General features: G+C 37.5%; 1 protein-coding gene across 1 annotated transcript; it reads left to right on the top strand.

The window, feature by feature from the left end:
• The first annotated feature begins 4,782 nt into the window (after positions 1-4,782).
• LOC121315396 (ribonucleoside-diphosphate reductase subunit M2-like) lies at positions 4,783-9,112 on the top strand. The gene is made up of 10 exons (XM_041249449.1): positions 4,783-5,153; positions 5,314-5,382; positions 5,828-5,965; positions 6,065-6,181; positions 6,291-6,424; positions 6,632-6,726; positions 6,854-6,987; positions 7,315-7,419; positions 8,168-8,281; positions 8,674-9,112. The coding sequence occupies exons 1-10, from the start codon at positions 5,061-5,063 to the stop codon at positions 8,824-8,826; spliced, it is 1,152 nt and encodes a 383-aa protein (XP_041105383.1). The 5' UTR covers positions 4,783-5,060; the 3' UTR covers positions 8,827-9,112.
• The last annotated feature ends 6,888 nt before the right edge of the window (positions 9,113-16,000 follow it).

Below are 16,000 nucleotides of genomic sequence, written 5' to 3'. Positions count from 1 at the left end.
ACCCTGCTCTCCTGGTTGCAATGTATTTCAGACTACAGAAATACTGCAAGGGGTGATTTCTGCATTGGCAAACTTATTTAAGGGTCATTATTTTAAACCCCATTGTGTGCAATGGCAGATTATTCTTGTCTCCGTAAATCATTTCTCTTACATAATGTATTATAATAGAAAAAATACCTGAAGAAGAAGAAAAAAACTTGTTGGGAAAAAAAAAACCGTGTCCACAAACCTAGCAACTCTTTTTTATAGCTGTTGATCTGAAGTTCGCAGAAAAGAGCCTCCCCCATATTTACTTTAACAGGAATATTTATCAGTAGGCAGCAAGCTTGTAAAGACACTCCAGGAAACCCTTTTCAATGCTATAAAACAGCACGTCTAGTTCTAGTTGAATTTGCCCCCTTTCAATTACAGAGCCTTAAACCCTATAAGCTCCCAGGAATCTATCCTTATATGCTCTCTATACCTTCTTAATGACCTTGCCTGTTTACTTTCCAGATATTTCTGCCTTAATGCTTTGCATTATAGGTAACCCTTTTTTTTATGCAAGTGAACGCCCCAACCCCCTCCCCCCCCTTTTTTTTTTAGCACAGTAAAGCTGCAAAACATTTAACTCATAAACATTAGTGGTGTGGAAACTGGTAGAACCCTTCAGATGAAAACATCAGGGTTGCTACGGTTACGTTCTGCTTGGCAATGAAGCGTGCGGCCTTTGGATATACCAGTTCTGGGAATTTCACAGGAGTGAAGTTCGTTAGTAACGGTTTAATGCATTAAATAAAAAAAAAAAACCATGACATAATTTTGTAGTTTCTTTGATTACATGATACTAAATAAAATCTCTAAATTATGTTCATATAGTAATGGACCGGCTAGCACCATGCCTTAATATTGTAGGCAGTAAGAAAGGAAAGCCACTGAAAGAATGCTGAGTGAAACACAACCGACTGAACTAAATCTGACAACACCAGCAGCAAGGAATACATCTCTCAATGATATATGAAGCAAAACTTTTGCCCATAGCTGTATATTTTGCATGTATCAGGAGACAGTTTTTGACATTTTCTAACTACTTGTCCCAGTGTAATTTACATGTAGTTTGAGTGCACAGTAACTCATCATGCAAAGGCTTTCAGATGAAAAAAAGCTTCAAGCTATATTCCCTGAAGACAAATGGCTGGTTTCACAGAGCCCCATTACCACTAATCTTGGACTACCTAATGTTATCTCAGATGTGTGAAACCTACCGAAAAAGTGCCTTTAGCTGCTTTGCAGACCCACTGACACATTTATTATTGACAACTGAACAAGAAATTAAGTAGATGTCTTGATATAAAAGTTTTTTTTTTTTTTTTTATCCCCTTTATTGTTATTAAAAATACTTCTTTACTGGGGATCTGGCACTCCCGTGGGTTAGGGAGGCAAGACCGACAGGGACTGCTTCTCATCGCTCTGCAGCGAACCCTGCTGGCCAGGCTCCCAGTGAGCTCAGTGCGGCTGGCCTTTGTCCTCCAGAGGCTGGCTTGGTTGTGGGATTGGAAGATGCCCACTGAACCTTCGGGTCTCCTGGGCCATGTGGAAAATTGCTGCAGTGAGGGAAAAAGAGATTGGGCTTTCCAAACTGGGAGAAAATCAGGGCGAAGATTATAAGTATTTATATATATTTATATATATATATATATATATATATATATATATATATATATATATATATATATATATGTACTTGTATAGTATACTACAAATGTAAAATGTAACAGTTTAGTCACAAAACATTCTGTCTGAACAGTGTACATACAATAGGGTGATTCAATTGATCTGTTAATGTCTGATCTAAAATGACCACCTTTAACTTTATTACTGTGATGTTTTCCACCAGAGGTACCCGTTGAATGAGGTTTGTGAAAAAGCAGGTTTTTTTAAATATATTTATGCTTAGATCATTGAACTAGAGCCTGCAGCAGGAGCAGATGACAAGCTGAATACTGGTGTAATCTCTAGTACATTGGTAGATGAGGAAGGAGTGCTGCTTGAGGGTAGGAGGAAGCTGGACCGGGCATCCATGGCATCAAGAGGAGTATTTACGGTTGAGATGTTATCCGCAAATGATTGCATAAATGCTTTAATGTCCTTGAATATTTGCTGACGAGATATGTTGAGTTCTGCTGTGTTGGCTGGAGGTGAAATCTGTGTCTGGAGGTTTGAATGTGAGTCACACAGGTTGATTTGTAGTAGAGTTGGTGCTGTATTAGCCTCCATTGCCTGGCTCTGCCTCAGTGCTTTTGCAGAGCATCAGGAATAGAGCCTCACGTCCTCAGTTCGGGGGGATTTGGATTCCGGAGTCAAAGAGGTCTTTCAAGATCCTGGTGACCGACCAGTCTTTATACATGAGTTGTTTTGGCGCTAGAGCTGGTCTTTGAGGCTTGGTTTTGCAGGTGAAAGATTGTATTGGACCAGTTGGCAGTTGGAGATGGCTGCTCGAGCTGGAAATCCTCGGACTTCGCAGAGGATAGATGAAACAGGTTGTCTATATCAATGTATGGATATTCGAGCTGTTATTTGATAGATGTTGTTTCCATTTATTTTTCAATAGGTCGGCCAAACAAGGCGAATTGAATTGCTGAATGCTAAAAGAGAAATGCAAGATGAAACCTGTGAGTTGTGATCAAGCTTTTATGGGAGAGTAGATTGACAGGTGAGATAGCCAAAGAGAGTTCCTGCTCGCTTTTGGGGGTTCATACTTTTATCTATCTTGGTCCTAAAATGAAGATTAAAAATCCATTGTTGGTAAATAAAAAGAAAATTAACCTTACACTGAGTGATGATGGTGTATTCACTTTTTTACACAGAGAATTGTGAGGGTATGGAATCAACTCCCCAGTAATGTTGTTGAAGCTGACACCCTGGGATCCTTCAAGAAGCTGCTTGATGAGATTTTGGGATCAATAAGCTACTAACAACCAAACGAGCAAGATGGGCCGAATGGCCTCCTCTCGTTTGTAAACTTTCTTATGTTCTTATGTTCTTATGTATTTATTCTGGTATACTCATATATTGTTATCTAAGCATAATAATGTCATAACTGTAATCTGATTAATGTTGAATTACTGTTTACCATTGTGTTACATAACAATTTGAATACAAACATACATATATCAAAATTGAATAATTATTACAGAGAATAAGAATTATCACTTTAGCAACAATCTCCTACACTGATGGATACAAACAAAATATGTGACATAATATATAACTTTCAAAAGGCTTTTGACAAAATGTTGCACCAAAAGATGAATCCTTAAACTCAAATTGATGGGAACACAAGGTCGTACATGCACATAAACTCACTCTAAAAGTGACAGATGCTTAAACTTTGAACAACAGACCACTACACTGATCAGCAGTATAACCTTGACCTACAGTTTGTGATGTTATGTAAATACTAGATGTGATGTATGAACGATAAAAAGTCTACAGCCATTGTCATCTAATCCTCCCAACGTTAGAGGGAGGTACAGCCTATGTCACTGTCAACATTTTTACTCTTCCTGTGAAACAAGCCCATCCTGACAAAAAGAAAATGTTTTTTGTTGTTAAATGACCAGTTGCCGCTATGGTTTATTTATTAAAATAACGAATTCGTTATTGTGTAATTACTTAAAAGTGTTGCATAATAATCTCCCCAACGACGTTCCAGTGTTTCTTATAACCCTATAATGACAGAGAACTGAGAAAAGAAGAAACTGTCTTTTTGTTCTTTGGCAAATGCGGAGTTACTGCAGTCTTTGTTCTGTACAGATCCAGGAAAACAAAACCATAAGTGAGAAATAATTAACACAGAGTATATTAGCTGTTCAATAATGACGAAGGAAGCTAGTCACTGCATTTCTTTCTACTGTGTCTTTAACGCGCACCAAAATATCTACGTAATGACAATCCTATTGCTGTTGTATGTGTATTTCAATCCAGACAACCCCTTTGTTATCGTGTACTAATATATCAGATCATACCAAAATCGTAAAAAAGTTAAAATCAAACAAAAACTAAAAACTTCCTAAATCTGAAAAATTGAGCGCCAAAATATTTTGCTCAAGATCTGGCGCCGAATGGGATGGGAACAGATGAAGTGATATTCATATAACTAGCCGAACTACTGATGCATATGAATCGATTCATTTTCTTAACACGGACATGTCTTGTATTTTTTAATTTGCACTTAACATCCGGAAAATAAATAAAAGCTGCAGTTCAGTACTTAAACTATTGACTTGTGTAATTTCGTAGTAAATAACATGTTAACAAAAACATGATCACGTTTGTGCAATTACTAGACGCAGACAGTCCGAAATTAAAACAACGCATCTCTACCATAACATAAATAAATAAATAAAAATAATATCAAAAGACTATTCTGTTACCTATAGTTCGATGACTCAGTCCTCGCTGTTACTTTCTAGTTGCGGCTAGTCTCAACAGTACATATACTTATACACGCTATCAATATGAGTCTAACCTCTAGGGTACTTTAAAATAACCTTGTTTAAAAATGTATTTCTGTCATATTATTGTGAACTGTTTACTTGCGTACCGCTATTCCTAAAGCTTTTAGCGTGTAAATGTAAGTTTTTACCTGTAAACCTATATTTTTTATATACTGTTGTTTTGTTTAAATTAAAATTACATTTCTATAGCGCCCCTTCCCCCACAGGTTTCACAAAACCAGCTAAAATTATCCCGCAATCTGGAGACTAAACTCTGATTGGATGTTTATAACTCTCAAGGCGTTGTCTTGTATGCTGTTCTCACTTCCAGTAGCCTCTTGATTGGTTCAGTTTTTCTGGCGCCAAGGTTTTGAGAGATACATTAGAACACAAAAATTCAGCAAGTCATTCACTGCGGAGAGTTTAGGCGCTGTGGGAGCTGAGAGAAAGCTATTGACAGCAGGGTTTATAAATTGGCGCTTTTTTTTTGCTTTTAATTTCTCTGTTAAAGAGTCAGTTATTTTTATAGCAATTTACAGTAATCATTTCTGTTTAGTTTTTTGTTAATTACATCCTCTAAAAATGCTTTCTGCTCATTCTCCACTGTCATCCAAGAACGAAAACACAATAGTTTCAAATATGACCAACATGTGTTTGACTGATAAGGAGAATACAGTAAGTGCCTTTTTTTTTCTCTTTAAACTTGTTAGTTTTCTGTAAAATATTGTACAAGGAATTTTGTAGAAAGTAACGAGCTGCTATCACGTAAATGTTAAACGGATGTAGTACCGCTGTATAACAAATTGTATAATATAGCTTATTCTGATTATTGTAGCCTCCAAGCATGAACACGACCAGAATTTTAGCATCGAAAACGGCAAGGAGAATCTTTGAAGAAACTGAAGTAAGTAAACGATTATTGTCACCGTATGTGTGTGAAGGGGGTTGTCTTGGCGCCAAAGACAGCCGGGCATTGTCACCAGAGGCCGCGTTTGTTTTGTTTTGGCACATTACTGGCATCAATCCTTTTGGGGGTTCTTACTGGCATTATTATTTGTCCTTGTAATACGGATTCTGCCAGTATACTTCTACTGGTTATAGTTAGTAGTAGCTTGCATTTTATTTGAGTTGGAGATACACTACTACTTTATACAGTATCAAATACATGTGTTTATCTGTTCTACTGGTAACCTACTTTCAATCTGCAAGTCAGTGTGTGTGTGTGTGTGTATGTGTGTGTGTGTGTATATATGTGTGTGTATATATATATATATAATATTTTTATTTATATTATTTTTTTGGAAGGTTTGCATAATGCCACTAGTTAATTTCTTGGCTTTTTTTTATAGGTGACAAAGAATAACACAATCCAAGAAGAGCCTCTCTTGAAAGATAACCCACGCAGATTTGTCATCTTTCCCATCCAGTACCATGACATCTGGCAGATGTACAAGAAAGCAATGGCCTCTTTCTGGACAGCAGAAGAGGTTTGTTCCTTATTTGATGTATATTGCTTCATGAATCTGCATTGATTAGTGTTAATGCAGAAGACTATTTAAAACCTGTTATACTTTTGAATTGATTAGGTTGACCTCTCCAAAGACATTGCGCACTGGGAATCACTGAGAAAAGAAGAAAGATTCTTCATCTCTCACATACTCGCGTTCTTTGCTGCGAGTGATGGCATAGTTAATGAGAATTTGGTATGTATTAAGTGCTGCTTTGACAAAACGTATATTTTCTGAAATGACAACAGCAGTGTGTGACATGCACCATTTGGTCCTGGTCTCATTTCATTTATTTGTTCACTAGGTGGAGCGCTTTAGCCAGGAAGTTCAAGTGACCGAAGCCCGTTGTTTCTATGGTTTCCAGATTGCAATGGAGAACATCCACTCAGAAATGTACAGCCTGCTTATTGATACCTACATCAAAGATCCCACAGAGAGGTAATTTTTGTTTAATATATACATTTGGAGCAACTTATGCATTCTATACCTGATCTGTCTTCATGTAAATGTGACAGCTTTCTTCTGTACAGACTCAAATGAATAACTGGGGGGCTGCAATAACATGTTTACCACCTAATTTTAAAATTAAGTGTTGCATACTTTTTTGTGGAAAATAAACTATTTTATCCCCCCCCACCTCATTAGGGAGTACCTGTTTAATGCCATTGAAACCTTGCCATGTGTTAAAAGGAAGGCTGACTGGGCTATGAACTGGATTGGAAACAAGGACGCACAATATGGTGAGTTGCTAGCCTTTGCCCTGTATTTGAACAGTGGCTCACTTGACTATTTCTAACATGAAGTTGGTTTTTAAAATGGCAAATTTAAGTTTTTAGTGTTGTGTTAACTAGTTTCTTTACATCTCAGGTGAACGTGTTGTGGCCTTTGCTGCAGTTGAAGGAATTTTTTTCTCTGGATCATTTGCTTCTATATTCTGGTTGAAGAAACGAGGGTTGATGCCAGGGCTTACTTTTTCCAATGAACTCATTAGCAGAGATGAGGTTGGTCTGTGAAAACTTTTTACATTTTTTTTTTTATTTATTTTTATGTTGTGGTTCCACAGCTTGACTTGGCCTGCTCAGAACAGTGAAACCATGTGTGCTTTATTACCACTTGTAGTGAATGAAATTATTATGATGGTCTCTCCCATGGTGTTTTTAATCTACATTGGTACTGGGTTTGTTTTTTAATGATATACTGTACCATTCTTCTAATGGATGTGCCATACAATTTCTCTTGGGTCTCTATAGCTGTGCACTGTCTTTATTGCCAGCTGTCCCCCAAGCGTCAATTGTGGTTGACTTAATTGTTTTGTTTTTTAATTCCAGGGTTTGCACTGCGACTTTGCATGCCTTATGTTCAAGCACCTAGTGCGTAAACCCTCAGAAGAAAAAGTAAATGAAATCATCAAGGATGCTGTCCGGATAGAACAGGTAAGTGAGTTATCTAGATCTGCCTTTAATGCACTTTAACTTGCATGTATCTGCTCCCTATTTTCCTGTATTTAATCCTGCACTTAACCCAATCTGTAGTATCTTGTATTTCACTTGCACTCATATCTAACCTTGATGTAACTATCAACACTTATCTGCTCTTGAACTGCCCCGATATCAAATTGTAATGTGGTTTGTCTTTGATCTTATTAGGACTGAAGTCATTGTATTTTGTATCTTGCTGTTAATTGTACAATAATTTTGACATGTATTTTTTGTATGCAACTGTAAGTCACCCTGGGTAAGGGCTTCTGCTAAGAAATAGATCTGGTTTCAGCTCAAGTGCCCTTCACAATTTTTGCTCTACTGAATGCTACCACAGTTGCAATAGTAGAGGCAGGAGAATCTCTTTAGAAACACCTGCATCTGCTTTCTATTTGGCGCTCTTCTTATAAACCCTAAATGATGCACTGTAAATGTTATTATGTTGCCATTTACTTCCCATCTCGGCACAGTTGTGTATATGTGGGTTTTTTATGTATAAAAGTTTACAACATCAAAAATATTAACCTCAAGGTAAACTAACAATAAAACATTATAAAAGCCAAGATAACAATGATCTATATAATGCTTCATCCTTTTTTTCTCCATTCCTTTCCTTCCTACACACCTGCTTTGAGTAACTTAAAAAAAAAAAAAAAATATATATAATTTTTTTTTTTTTTTTTTTTTTTTTTTTTTTTTTAAGGAGTTTTTAACAGATTCGTTGCCAGTGAACTTGATTGGAATGAACTGCACTTTAATGAAACAGTACATTGAGTTTGTGGCCGATAGGCTGATGCTGGAGCTGGGTTTCAGCAAGGTAATTTTGTTTATTGACTTGGCTTATGTTAATGAATGAGAATGAACATATGTCCAATTTCATTTAATTCTTGAAACACATTTTTCCTTCTTGGTCCATTTTCAGTCCAACACATTATATAACCAGAATGCACAGAGAGGTTGGTTACTCGCTACAGTTTACATGCTATACTGTGTACCCCTCCTCAGTGATTTGACCTATTTTGAAGCCTCCATTAAAACTAATAGACTAGCACTTAATGGTCACTTTTAAAAATAATCTATCCCATTTATTCTAAGTTTAGTAGTCTAGTTGCATCCCAGTAAGGTTTAGGTAGACACTTCTTAAGTGTTCCCTTGGGGACCAGTTTATACTCTTGCAAAAGGTTTTCTGATGCATTTGTTTTTCTACAGATCTTCAGAGCTGAGAATCCTTTTGATTTTATGGAGAACATCTCACTGGAAGGAAAGACCAACTTTTTTGAGAAGCGGGTAGGAGAGTATCAGAGAATGGGCGTGATGTCCAAGCCAACAGAGAAAACGTTCACATTGGATGCAGACTTCTAAACGGGCTTCAGAATTTTATATTAAACTGGTTATTTCATGTGATAGTTGAAGGAGTGTTGGTATTACATGCCATACCCTCCTGGAATAACATCTCCTGCAGTACTAGCTTTTTATATAAATCTTTTTAAAATGTGGAAAAGAACATGGATACTTGAATGGGCATAACACTTGCACAGACAAAACTGTTTGTCACTACAGATTTTCATGTACATTAAGTATTTTAATGTGTACGGTTTTTTATGTATTTTATTTGCACTTTAAAGATTTTAATAAATACCTTTTACTTGCATTGGTCTAAAAGCTCTTGCTACAGGTGTCTGGGGGAGGGTGCCTTGTTTTAGAGCAAGAATGGCAAAATTAGGGTTGGATGGGGGCATGATCAAAGCGGGTGTTCCATATTGAGATTAAATCCAGTTGTACTTTTTATCAAAGATGGCAGATCTAGTTAGCTTGCTTAAATAAATTATAAACTAGTCTTGACTCAATGTAACACTGCACTTATTTGTGTACAAATTTGATTTCAAACATGATCTGGTAATATTTTGACTCTGAAATTTCCTGAAGGCGTGGGTTTTCTAACTGCACCCTGAACTCACAGTAATTTACTGAATCTTGTTAATGGGATTTGAGTGATATCTTGGATGCAAATGTACCGACCATAAAGAAATAAGACATGGGTTATTTTAACATGACGTGATTACCAGGAGAGCCAAATCCTTTCACCTTTATGTTGCCTCCGTTTCAATTCCAGCCTGTCGATGGTAATTGAAAGCCATTTTCAAATAAATATAAGAATGAGGATTTGTGCAAATGAGACCCGTGTGTCTAAAACTATTTTGTTTGTGTGTACGATTGAAGTAGTTGGGTAAAAAAACAACTACTAAATTCATTCAGTTTCAACTTTAAATAATATTATTTCCCTATTCTACAGTAATGTGTAGAACAGTAGCCTATATGCCAAAGTGAAAAAATGCACTTGGTATTCATTTTGATGTCACTATTTGTATACTGTACAGTCATTCATAATGTGTATGAAGACACATTACAGAAATTGTGTTTTTGATAAAAGGAAAATACATTTCAAATTGAGCCATATACATGTGCAGGGTTTTTTTATTTTTATAATTATCCCAGGTAGCCTGTCCTCGGTTTAGCGAGGGACTAACCAGCGACATCTAAATGAAAACACACACCACAATAATTGCAGTTATCACAATTTTTTCAGTATCGTCAACTGTAGTATGAGCTATAAAAGTGAAGGATACCCATTTATTGTCATTCAATTTCAGACTCAACCAAAAAGTTATACCCTTAAATCCTCTCATAGAAAACCGGTATGGTTATTGAGGTATATAAAACCACGGCCATGATGAGTCACTTGATGAAAACAAATTTTGTGGCACATCAGCTGGTTATTGGAAGCTTAATGTTGAATTGGGAAACTGTCTACTTTATTAATATGATTTCCAGTCGCAGGCTTTCGTTTATTAGCATCCTGAGAGTCCCCAGGGACAGTGCAGTGTTCATAAAGTAAGATAAAAATGTTTATTCTGCCACTCTGTCATAAGCTATTTGCTCATGGCTGGAGTTAAACCCAGGCATTTTAGAATCTATCTTTATATCTTTCACACATTTAAATCTTCAGCATCTCATGATCATTTTCATTTTATTGGTTTACTGCATTCTCATAAGGGTTTGTGTTAGTTGCACTTCAATTTTTCAGAAAGCAAACCCAGATTATTAATGTCATAAAAAAGTAGCTTTATGTGCAAGGTTGGTACTAAATTGTCACTAAATACTATTTATGTTCATGGTGCTACTTTCCACATTCAGAGGCTACAAAAATACATTTTCACTTTTAAGAATAATAATTGGAGTAACCAATTATTTTTCTTATTTTCTCCCCAATTTGGTAAGCCCAATTACTGTTTTTCAGCCCGACTCCCGACCACAGTCAGCAGTTAGTAGTGGAATAGCCTGGACTCAAACCGACAGGCTATAAGGTGCATCCTGTACTCTATATGGAGTGCCTTTACCAGATGCACCACTCAGGAACTCCTTGACATCTTCACTATTTAACATCTAATTGCTTACATCTTGTTTTACTACTACATTGCACATTGTTCTTAAACCAGAATATGTCTGCTTTTTGTGTGGGACGCACAACAATTATACTGCACATAAAAGAGAAAAACACCTTTGAAGGTCTTTGAAAGCAGCATTACAGCTTTACATTTTTATACAGATCATTTACTATCCTGACTTTCCATCAGCCACCACACTACATTATCTACCTGTGTATGTATTAACATCCCACCTGATGTCATCTGCCAGGAAAGTTCAGAAAGTTATTTGAACACACTGACCTCTCTCCCAAGCTCCAACCCTGCTTGCAATGCATTTTCATATTCTGTGCAGTCACAGCCTTCTTCCTCCTCAGTTTAATTTATGTATGAATTGAAAATTGCACCCTGGTGTTACGATCAGTGTGCTTGCAAAGAGGCCTCTAGCAAGCTTTTAATCCAAACCGTTGCTCACAGTGAGATCATGCACTCTATTCATGCATGTTTTCCCCCCTGTATAATTATTCTCAATGGTAAAGGGCTTTATAAACATATTTACTACAACCTACAGAGGGTGTGAATAGTGATGTTTTTCATACATATATACACCCCCTTGAATTTTTTTTTTTTCACATTTTGTTGTGTCAGTGCCTCAGAGTTTCATGCATTTAAATGAGGATTTTTTTCCACTTATCTGCACACAATACTCCACACTGTTAAGGGGAAAAAAAAGTTTTTATTGAGAAAAAAATTATATATTAAAAATAGAAAACTGAAAGATCGTAACTGGATAAGTCTCCACTTTCCTGAGTTAATACTTGGTGGAAGCACCTTTGGCAGCAATTACAGCTGTGAGTCTGTTATGATAGGTCTCTACCAACTTTGCACACCTAGATTTGGCAATATTTGACCATTCTTTGCAAACTGTTCAAGCTCTGTCAAGTTCCTTGGGGAGCGTTGATGGACAGCAATCTTCAGGTCATGCCACGATTGGATTCAGGTTGGGACTCTGACTGGGCCACTCAAGGGCATTTACCTTTTTGTTCCTTACCAGTGCAGCTTTGGCTGTGTGCTTTGGGTCATTGTCATGCTAAAAGGTGAACTTCCTGATTTGCAATTAGGCCAAAAAGTTCAATTTTTGTTTTGTCAGACCACAAAACTTCTTGCCACATGGCTACAGAATCTCCTGAGTGTTTTTTTTGCATACTTCAAACAGGACTCAAGGTGGGCTTTATTGAGTAATGGCTTCCTTCTTGCCACCCTACCATACAGGCCAGATTTGTGGAGTGCTTGGGATATTGTTGTCACATGCACATTTTGACCAGTCTTGGCCATAAAAGCCTGTAGCTCTTGCAAAGTTGCCATTGGCCTCTTGGTAACCTCTCTGATCAGTCTCCTTCTTGCATGGTCATCCAGTTTGGAGGGACGGCCTGATCTAGGCAGGTTCTTGGTGGTGCCATACACCTTCCACTTCTTAATAATCGTCTTGATCGTGCTCCAAGGGATATTCAAGGCCTTTGATATTTTTTTTATACCCATCCCCTGATCTGTGCCTTTCAACAACTTTGTCCCGGAGTTCTTTTGAAAGCGCCTTGGTGCTCATGGTTGAGTCTTTGCTTTGAAATGCACTACCCAGCAGAGAGAACCTACAGGAACTGCTGAATTTATCCTAAAATCATGTGACGCACTACAATTTAACACAGGTGGAGGCCATTTAACTTGGTGTGTGATTCTGGAGGTGATTGGTTACACCTGAATTTCTAGAATATTTTTTTCACTTAGAAGTTGTGGGGTAGGATGTGTAAATAAATGAAAAAAAAAAAAAAAAAAAAAACTATTTTAATGCATTTTAATTCCAAGCTATAAGGCAGCAAAAGGTGAACATTTTGAAAGGAGGTGTACACTTTGTATATACACTGAGTGTACAAAACATTAGGAACACCTTCCTAATATTGAGTTGCACCCCCTTTTGCCCTCAGAACAGCTTCAATTTGTCGGGGCATGGATTCTACAAGGTGTTGAAAGCTTTCCTCAGGGATGCTGGCCCATGTTGACTCCAAAGCTTCCCACAGTTGTGTCAAGTTGGCTGGTAGTGGATCTCTACTCCGAATGACTCGTTCCATCTCATCCCACAGATGCTCAATTAGATTGTGATCTGGTGACTGGGCAGGCCACTGCAGTAAGCTGAATTCACTGTCATTTTTGTGGAACTATTCCTGGACAATCCTAACCTTATGGCATGGGGCCTTATCCTGCTGAAAAAATCCATTAGCAGATGGATACACTGCTGCCATGAAGGGATGCACCTGATTGGCAATGATGTTGTTCCACTTTTATCAAGGGGCCCAATGTGTGCCATGAAAGCACACCCCACACCATCACACCACCACCACCAGCCTGCAATGTTGACACGCAGCATGATTGATGCATGTACTCATGTGGTTTTCTCCATACCCTAGTCCTCCCATTAGTGTGAAATAGCAGGAATCAGGATTCATCATACAAGTCCATGTTTTTCCAATCCTCCAGTGTCCAGTGTTTTCGTTCCTTAGCCCACTGCAACTGCAGTTCCTTGTGTTTTTCTGAAAGAAGTGGATCTCTGTTAGGTGGTCGGCTGCCATACCCCATTCATGTCAAGGTACTACGAGCTGTGCATTCTTTTATGGGTCTTTTGGCACCAGTGTTATACTGGACTGTCAGTTGACTAACTGTAGCCAGTCTGTTGCTCTGTCAGCCTCTTTCATCTATGAGCCGTTTTCGACCACTGGCCTGCCGTTGGCTGGATGTCCTTTCGGTGGTGGACCACCCTTGATACACACGGGAAACTGTTAAGCGTAAAAAACCCAGCAGCATTGCAGTTCTTGACACACTCAAACCAGTGCGCCTGGCACCTACTACCATACCCCGTTCAAAGGCACTTAAATATTTTGTCTTGCCTATGTACCCTCTGAATGGCACACATACACAATCCATGTCTCAATTGTGTCAAGGCTTAAAAATCCTTCTTTAACCTGTCTCCCCTTCATCTACACTGACTGAAGTGGATTTAACAGGTTACATCAATAAGGGATCATAGCTTTCACCTGGATTCACCTCGCCAGTCTATTTCATGGAAAGAGCAGGTGTTCCTGTTTTGTACACTCAGTGTGTGTATATATACTGTACATAGAAATGTCCAACTAATAAAATTGGTTATGGCAATCTAGTGCATGTCAACACCAATTTTCAGAGTATCAATATTTAGGAGGTGTCTATACAATTGCAATAAAACTCTGAAACTCCATTTTTTACCACACGTTTTCAGAATCTGGAAATACATGAAGACAATAGTCTCCTGTCCATATATATTTGCACATGTCCTGTACATACTGCAGGTGTAGGTTATTTTAATGTATTTCTTCATGATAGCTTGTATTTTTAATTTACAGCAGTGACTGAAAATGTGTTTAAATAAACAAAGTAGAAACCTCTTTTAAGAGACAGGGAAACTGGTAAGTGGAAAGCTCTTAACATCAACTTAGATACGTGATAATTTTTAGATGAAGCCACTGCACTCTAAATCTATTATATCTATTAAACTGCAGCATGATGGTAGTTGAATGTTATTGCCCTGTGGTTCAAGACTACTTAACAGCAGCTATATTTGGCTTTGTAATTTTATAGCTCAAAATGTTTGACAGCCACTAACTTGCAGTCTTTCTAGAAACAGGAAAATGGGTAAAGTGTTTTGCTGTTTAAGATCCTTATTTAGACCCTAATTTCGTAGTCATTATTGAAGGAAAAAATGGATGATCACATAGTGACAGGATGACACAGTAAGTTCAATCAGACTGTCTTCCCTGCGTTACCATCTGTGCCATCTCAAACATACAATTCCCTGAATCAAGTCTAATAGTAAAACCATCTTGGCTGTAATAAGAACATAAGAAGAAAACATAAAAATATAAGAAAGTTTACAAACGAGAGGAGGCCATTTGGCTCATCTTGCTTATTTGGTTGTTAGTAGCTTATTGACCCCAGAATCTCATCAAGCAGTTTCAAAGGATCCCAGGGGGTCAGCTTCAACAACATTACTGTTGAGTTGGTTCCAGACTCCCACAATTCTCTGTGTAAAAAAGTGCCTCCTATTTTCTGTTCTGAATGCCCCTTTATCGAATCTACATTTGTGACCCCTGGTCCTTGTTTCTATTTTCAGGTTGAAAAAGTCCCTTGGGTCCACACTGTCAATACTTTTTAGATTTTTGAATACTTGAATCAGATCGATTTAATTCTTTAAGCCTGTCTGCATATGACATGCCTTTTAAACCCCGAATAATATTGTAGATGAGGTCTTACTGATGCATTGTAAAGTTTTAGCATTACTTCCTTTGACTTAAATTCAACACTTTTCCCTATATATCCCAGCATCTTGTTGGCCTTTTTTTATAGCTTCCCCACATTGTCTAGATGAAGACATTTCTGAGTCAACATAAATTTCTTGGTCTTTTTCATAGATTCAATTTCAGTATCTCCCATATGATATTTATAATGCACATTTTTATTGCCTGCGTGCAGTACCTTACAATTTTCTCTATTAAATGTCATTTGCCATGTGTCTGCCCAGTTCTGAATGCTGTCTAGATCATTTTGAATGACCTTTGGTGCTGCAACAATGTTTGCTAGTCCTATTTTTGTGTCATCTGCAAATGTAGCAAGTTTGCTTACTATACCAGAATCTAAATCATTAATGTAGATTAGGAATAGCACAGGAACTAATACTGATCCCTATGGTACTCCACTGGTTACCTCGCTCTATTTTGAGATTTCTCCTCTAATCAGTACTTTCTGTTTTCTACATGTTAACCATTCCCTAATCCATGTACGTGCATTTCTTTCAATCCCTACTGCACTCAGTTTGAGAATTAATCTTTTATGCAGGACCTTGTCAAATGCTTTCTGGAAATCTAAATAAACCATGCCATATGCTTTGCACTTATCCATTGTTGATGTTGCATCCTCAAAAAAATCAAGCAGGTTAGTTAGACATGATCTCCCTCTCCTAAACCATGCTGACTTCATGTAATAGAAGTCAGGCTTATTGGTCTGTAGTTACCTGGTTCGGTTGTGTCTCT

Source organism: Polyodon spathula, chromosome 5 (assembly GCF_017654505.1).
Source record: "Polyodon spathula isolate WHYD16114869_AA chromosome 5, ASM1765450v1, whole genome shotgun sequence".
Lineage (NCBI taxonomy): Eukaryota > Metazoa > Chordata > Actinopteri > Acipenseriformes > Polyodontidae > Polyodon > Polyodon spathula.
Note: the sequence above shows the minus strand (reverse complement) of the source record. Positions and strands in the feature narration are given on the sequence as shown.

Bases quoted from the DNA above. Each gene is read 5' to 3' on its own strand.
- LOC121315396 (XM_041249449.1), top strand. From the start codon at position 5,061: ATGCTTTCTGCTCATTCTCCACTGTCATCCAAGAACGAAAACACAATA. The intron at 6,727-6,853 runs GTGAGTTGCTAG...TTTACATCTCAG, and splicing joins AAACAAGGACGCACAATATG to GTGAACGTGTTGTGGCCTTT. The intron at 8,282-8,673 runs GTAATTTTGTTT...GTTTTTCTACAG, and splicing joins TGGAGCTGGGTTTCAGCAAG to ATCTTCAGAGCTGAGAATCC.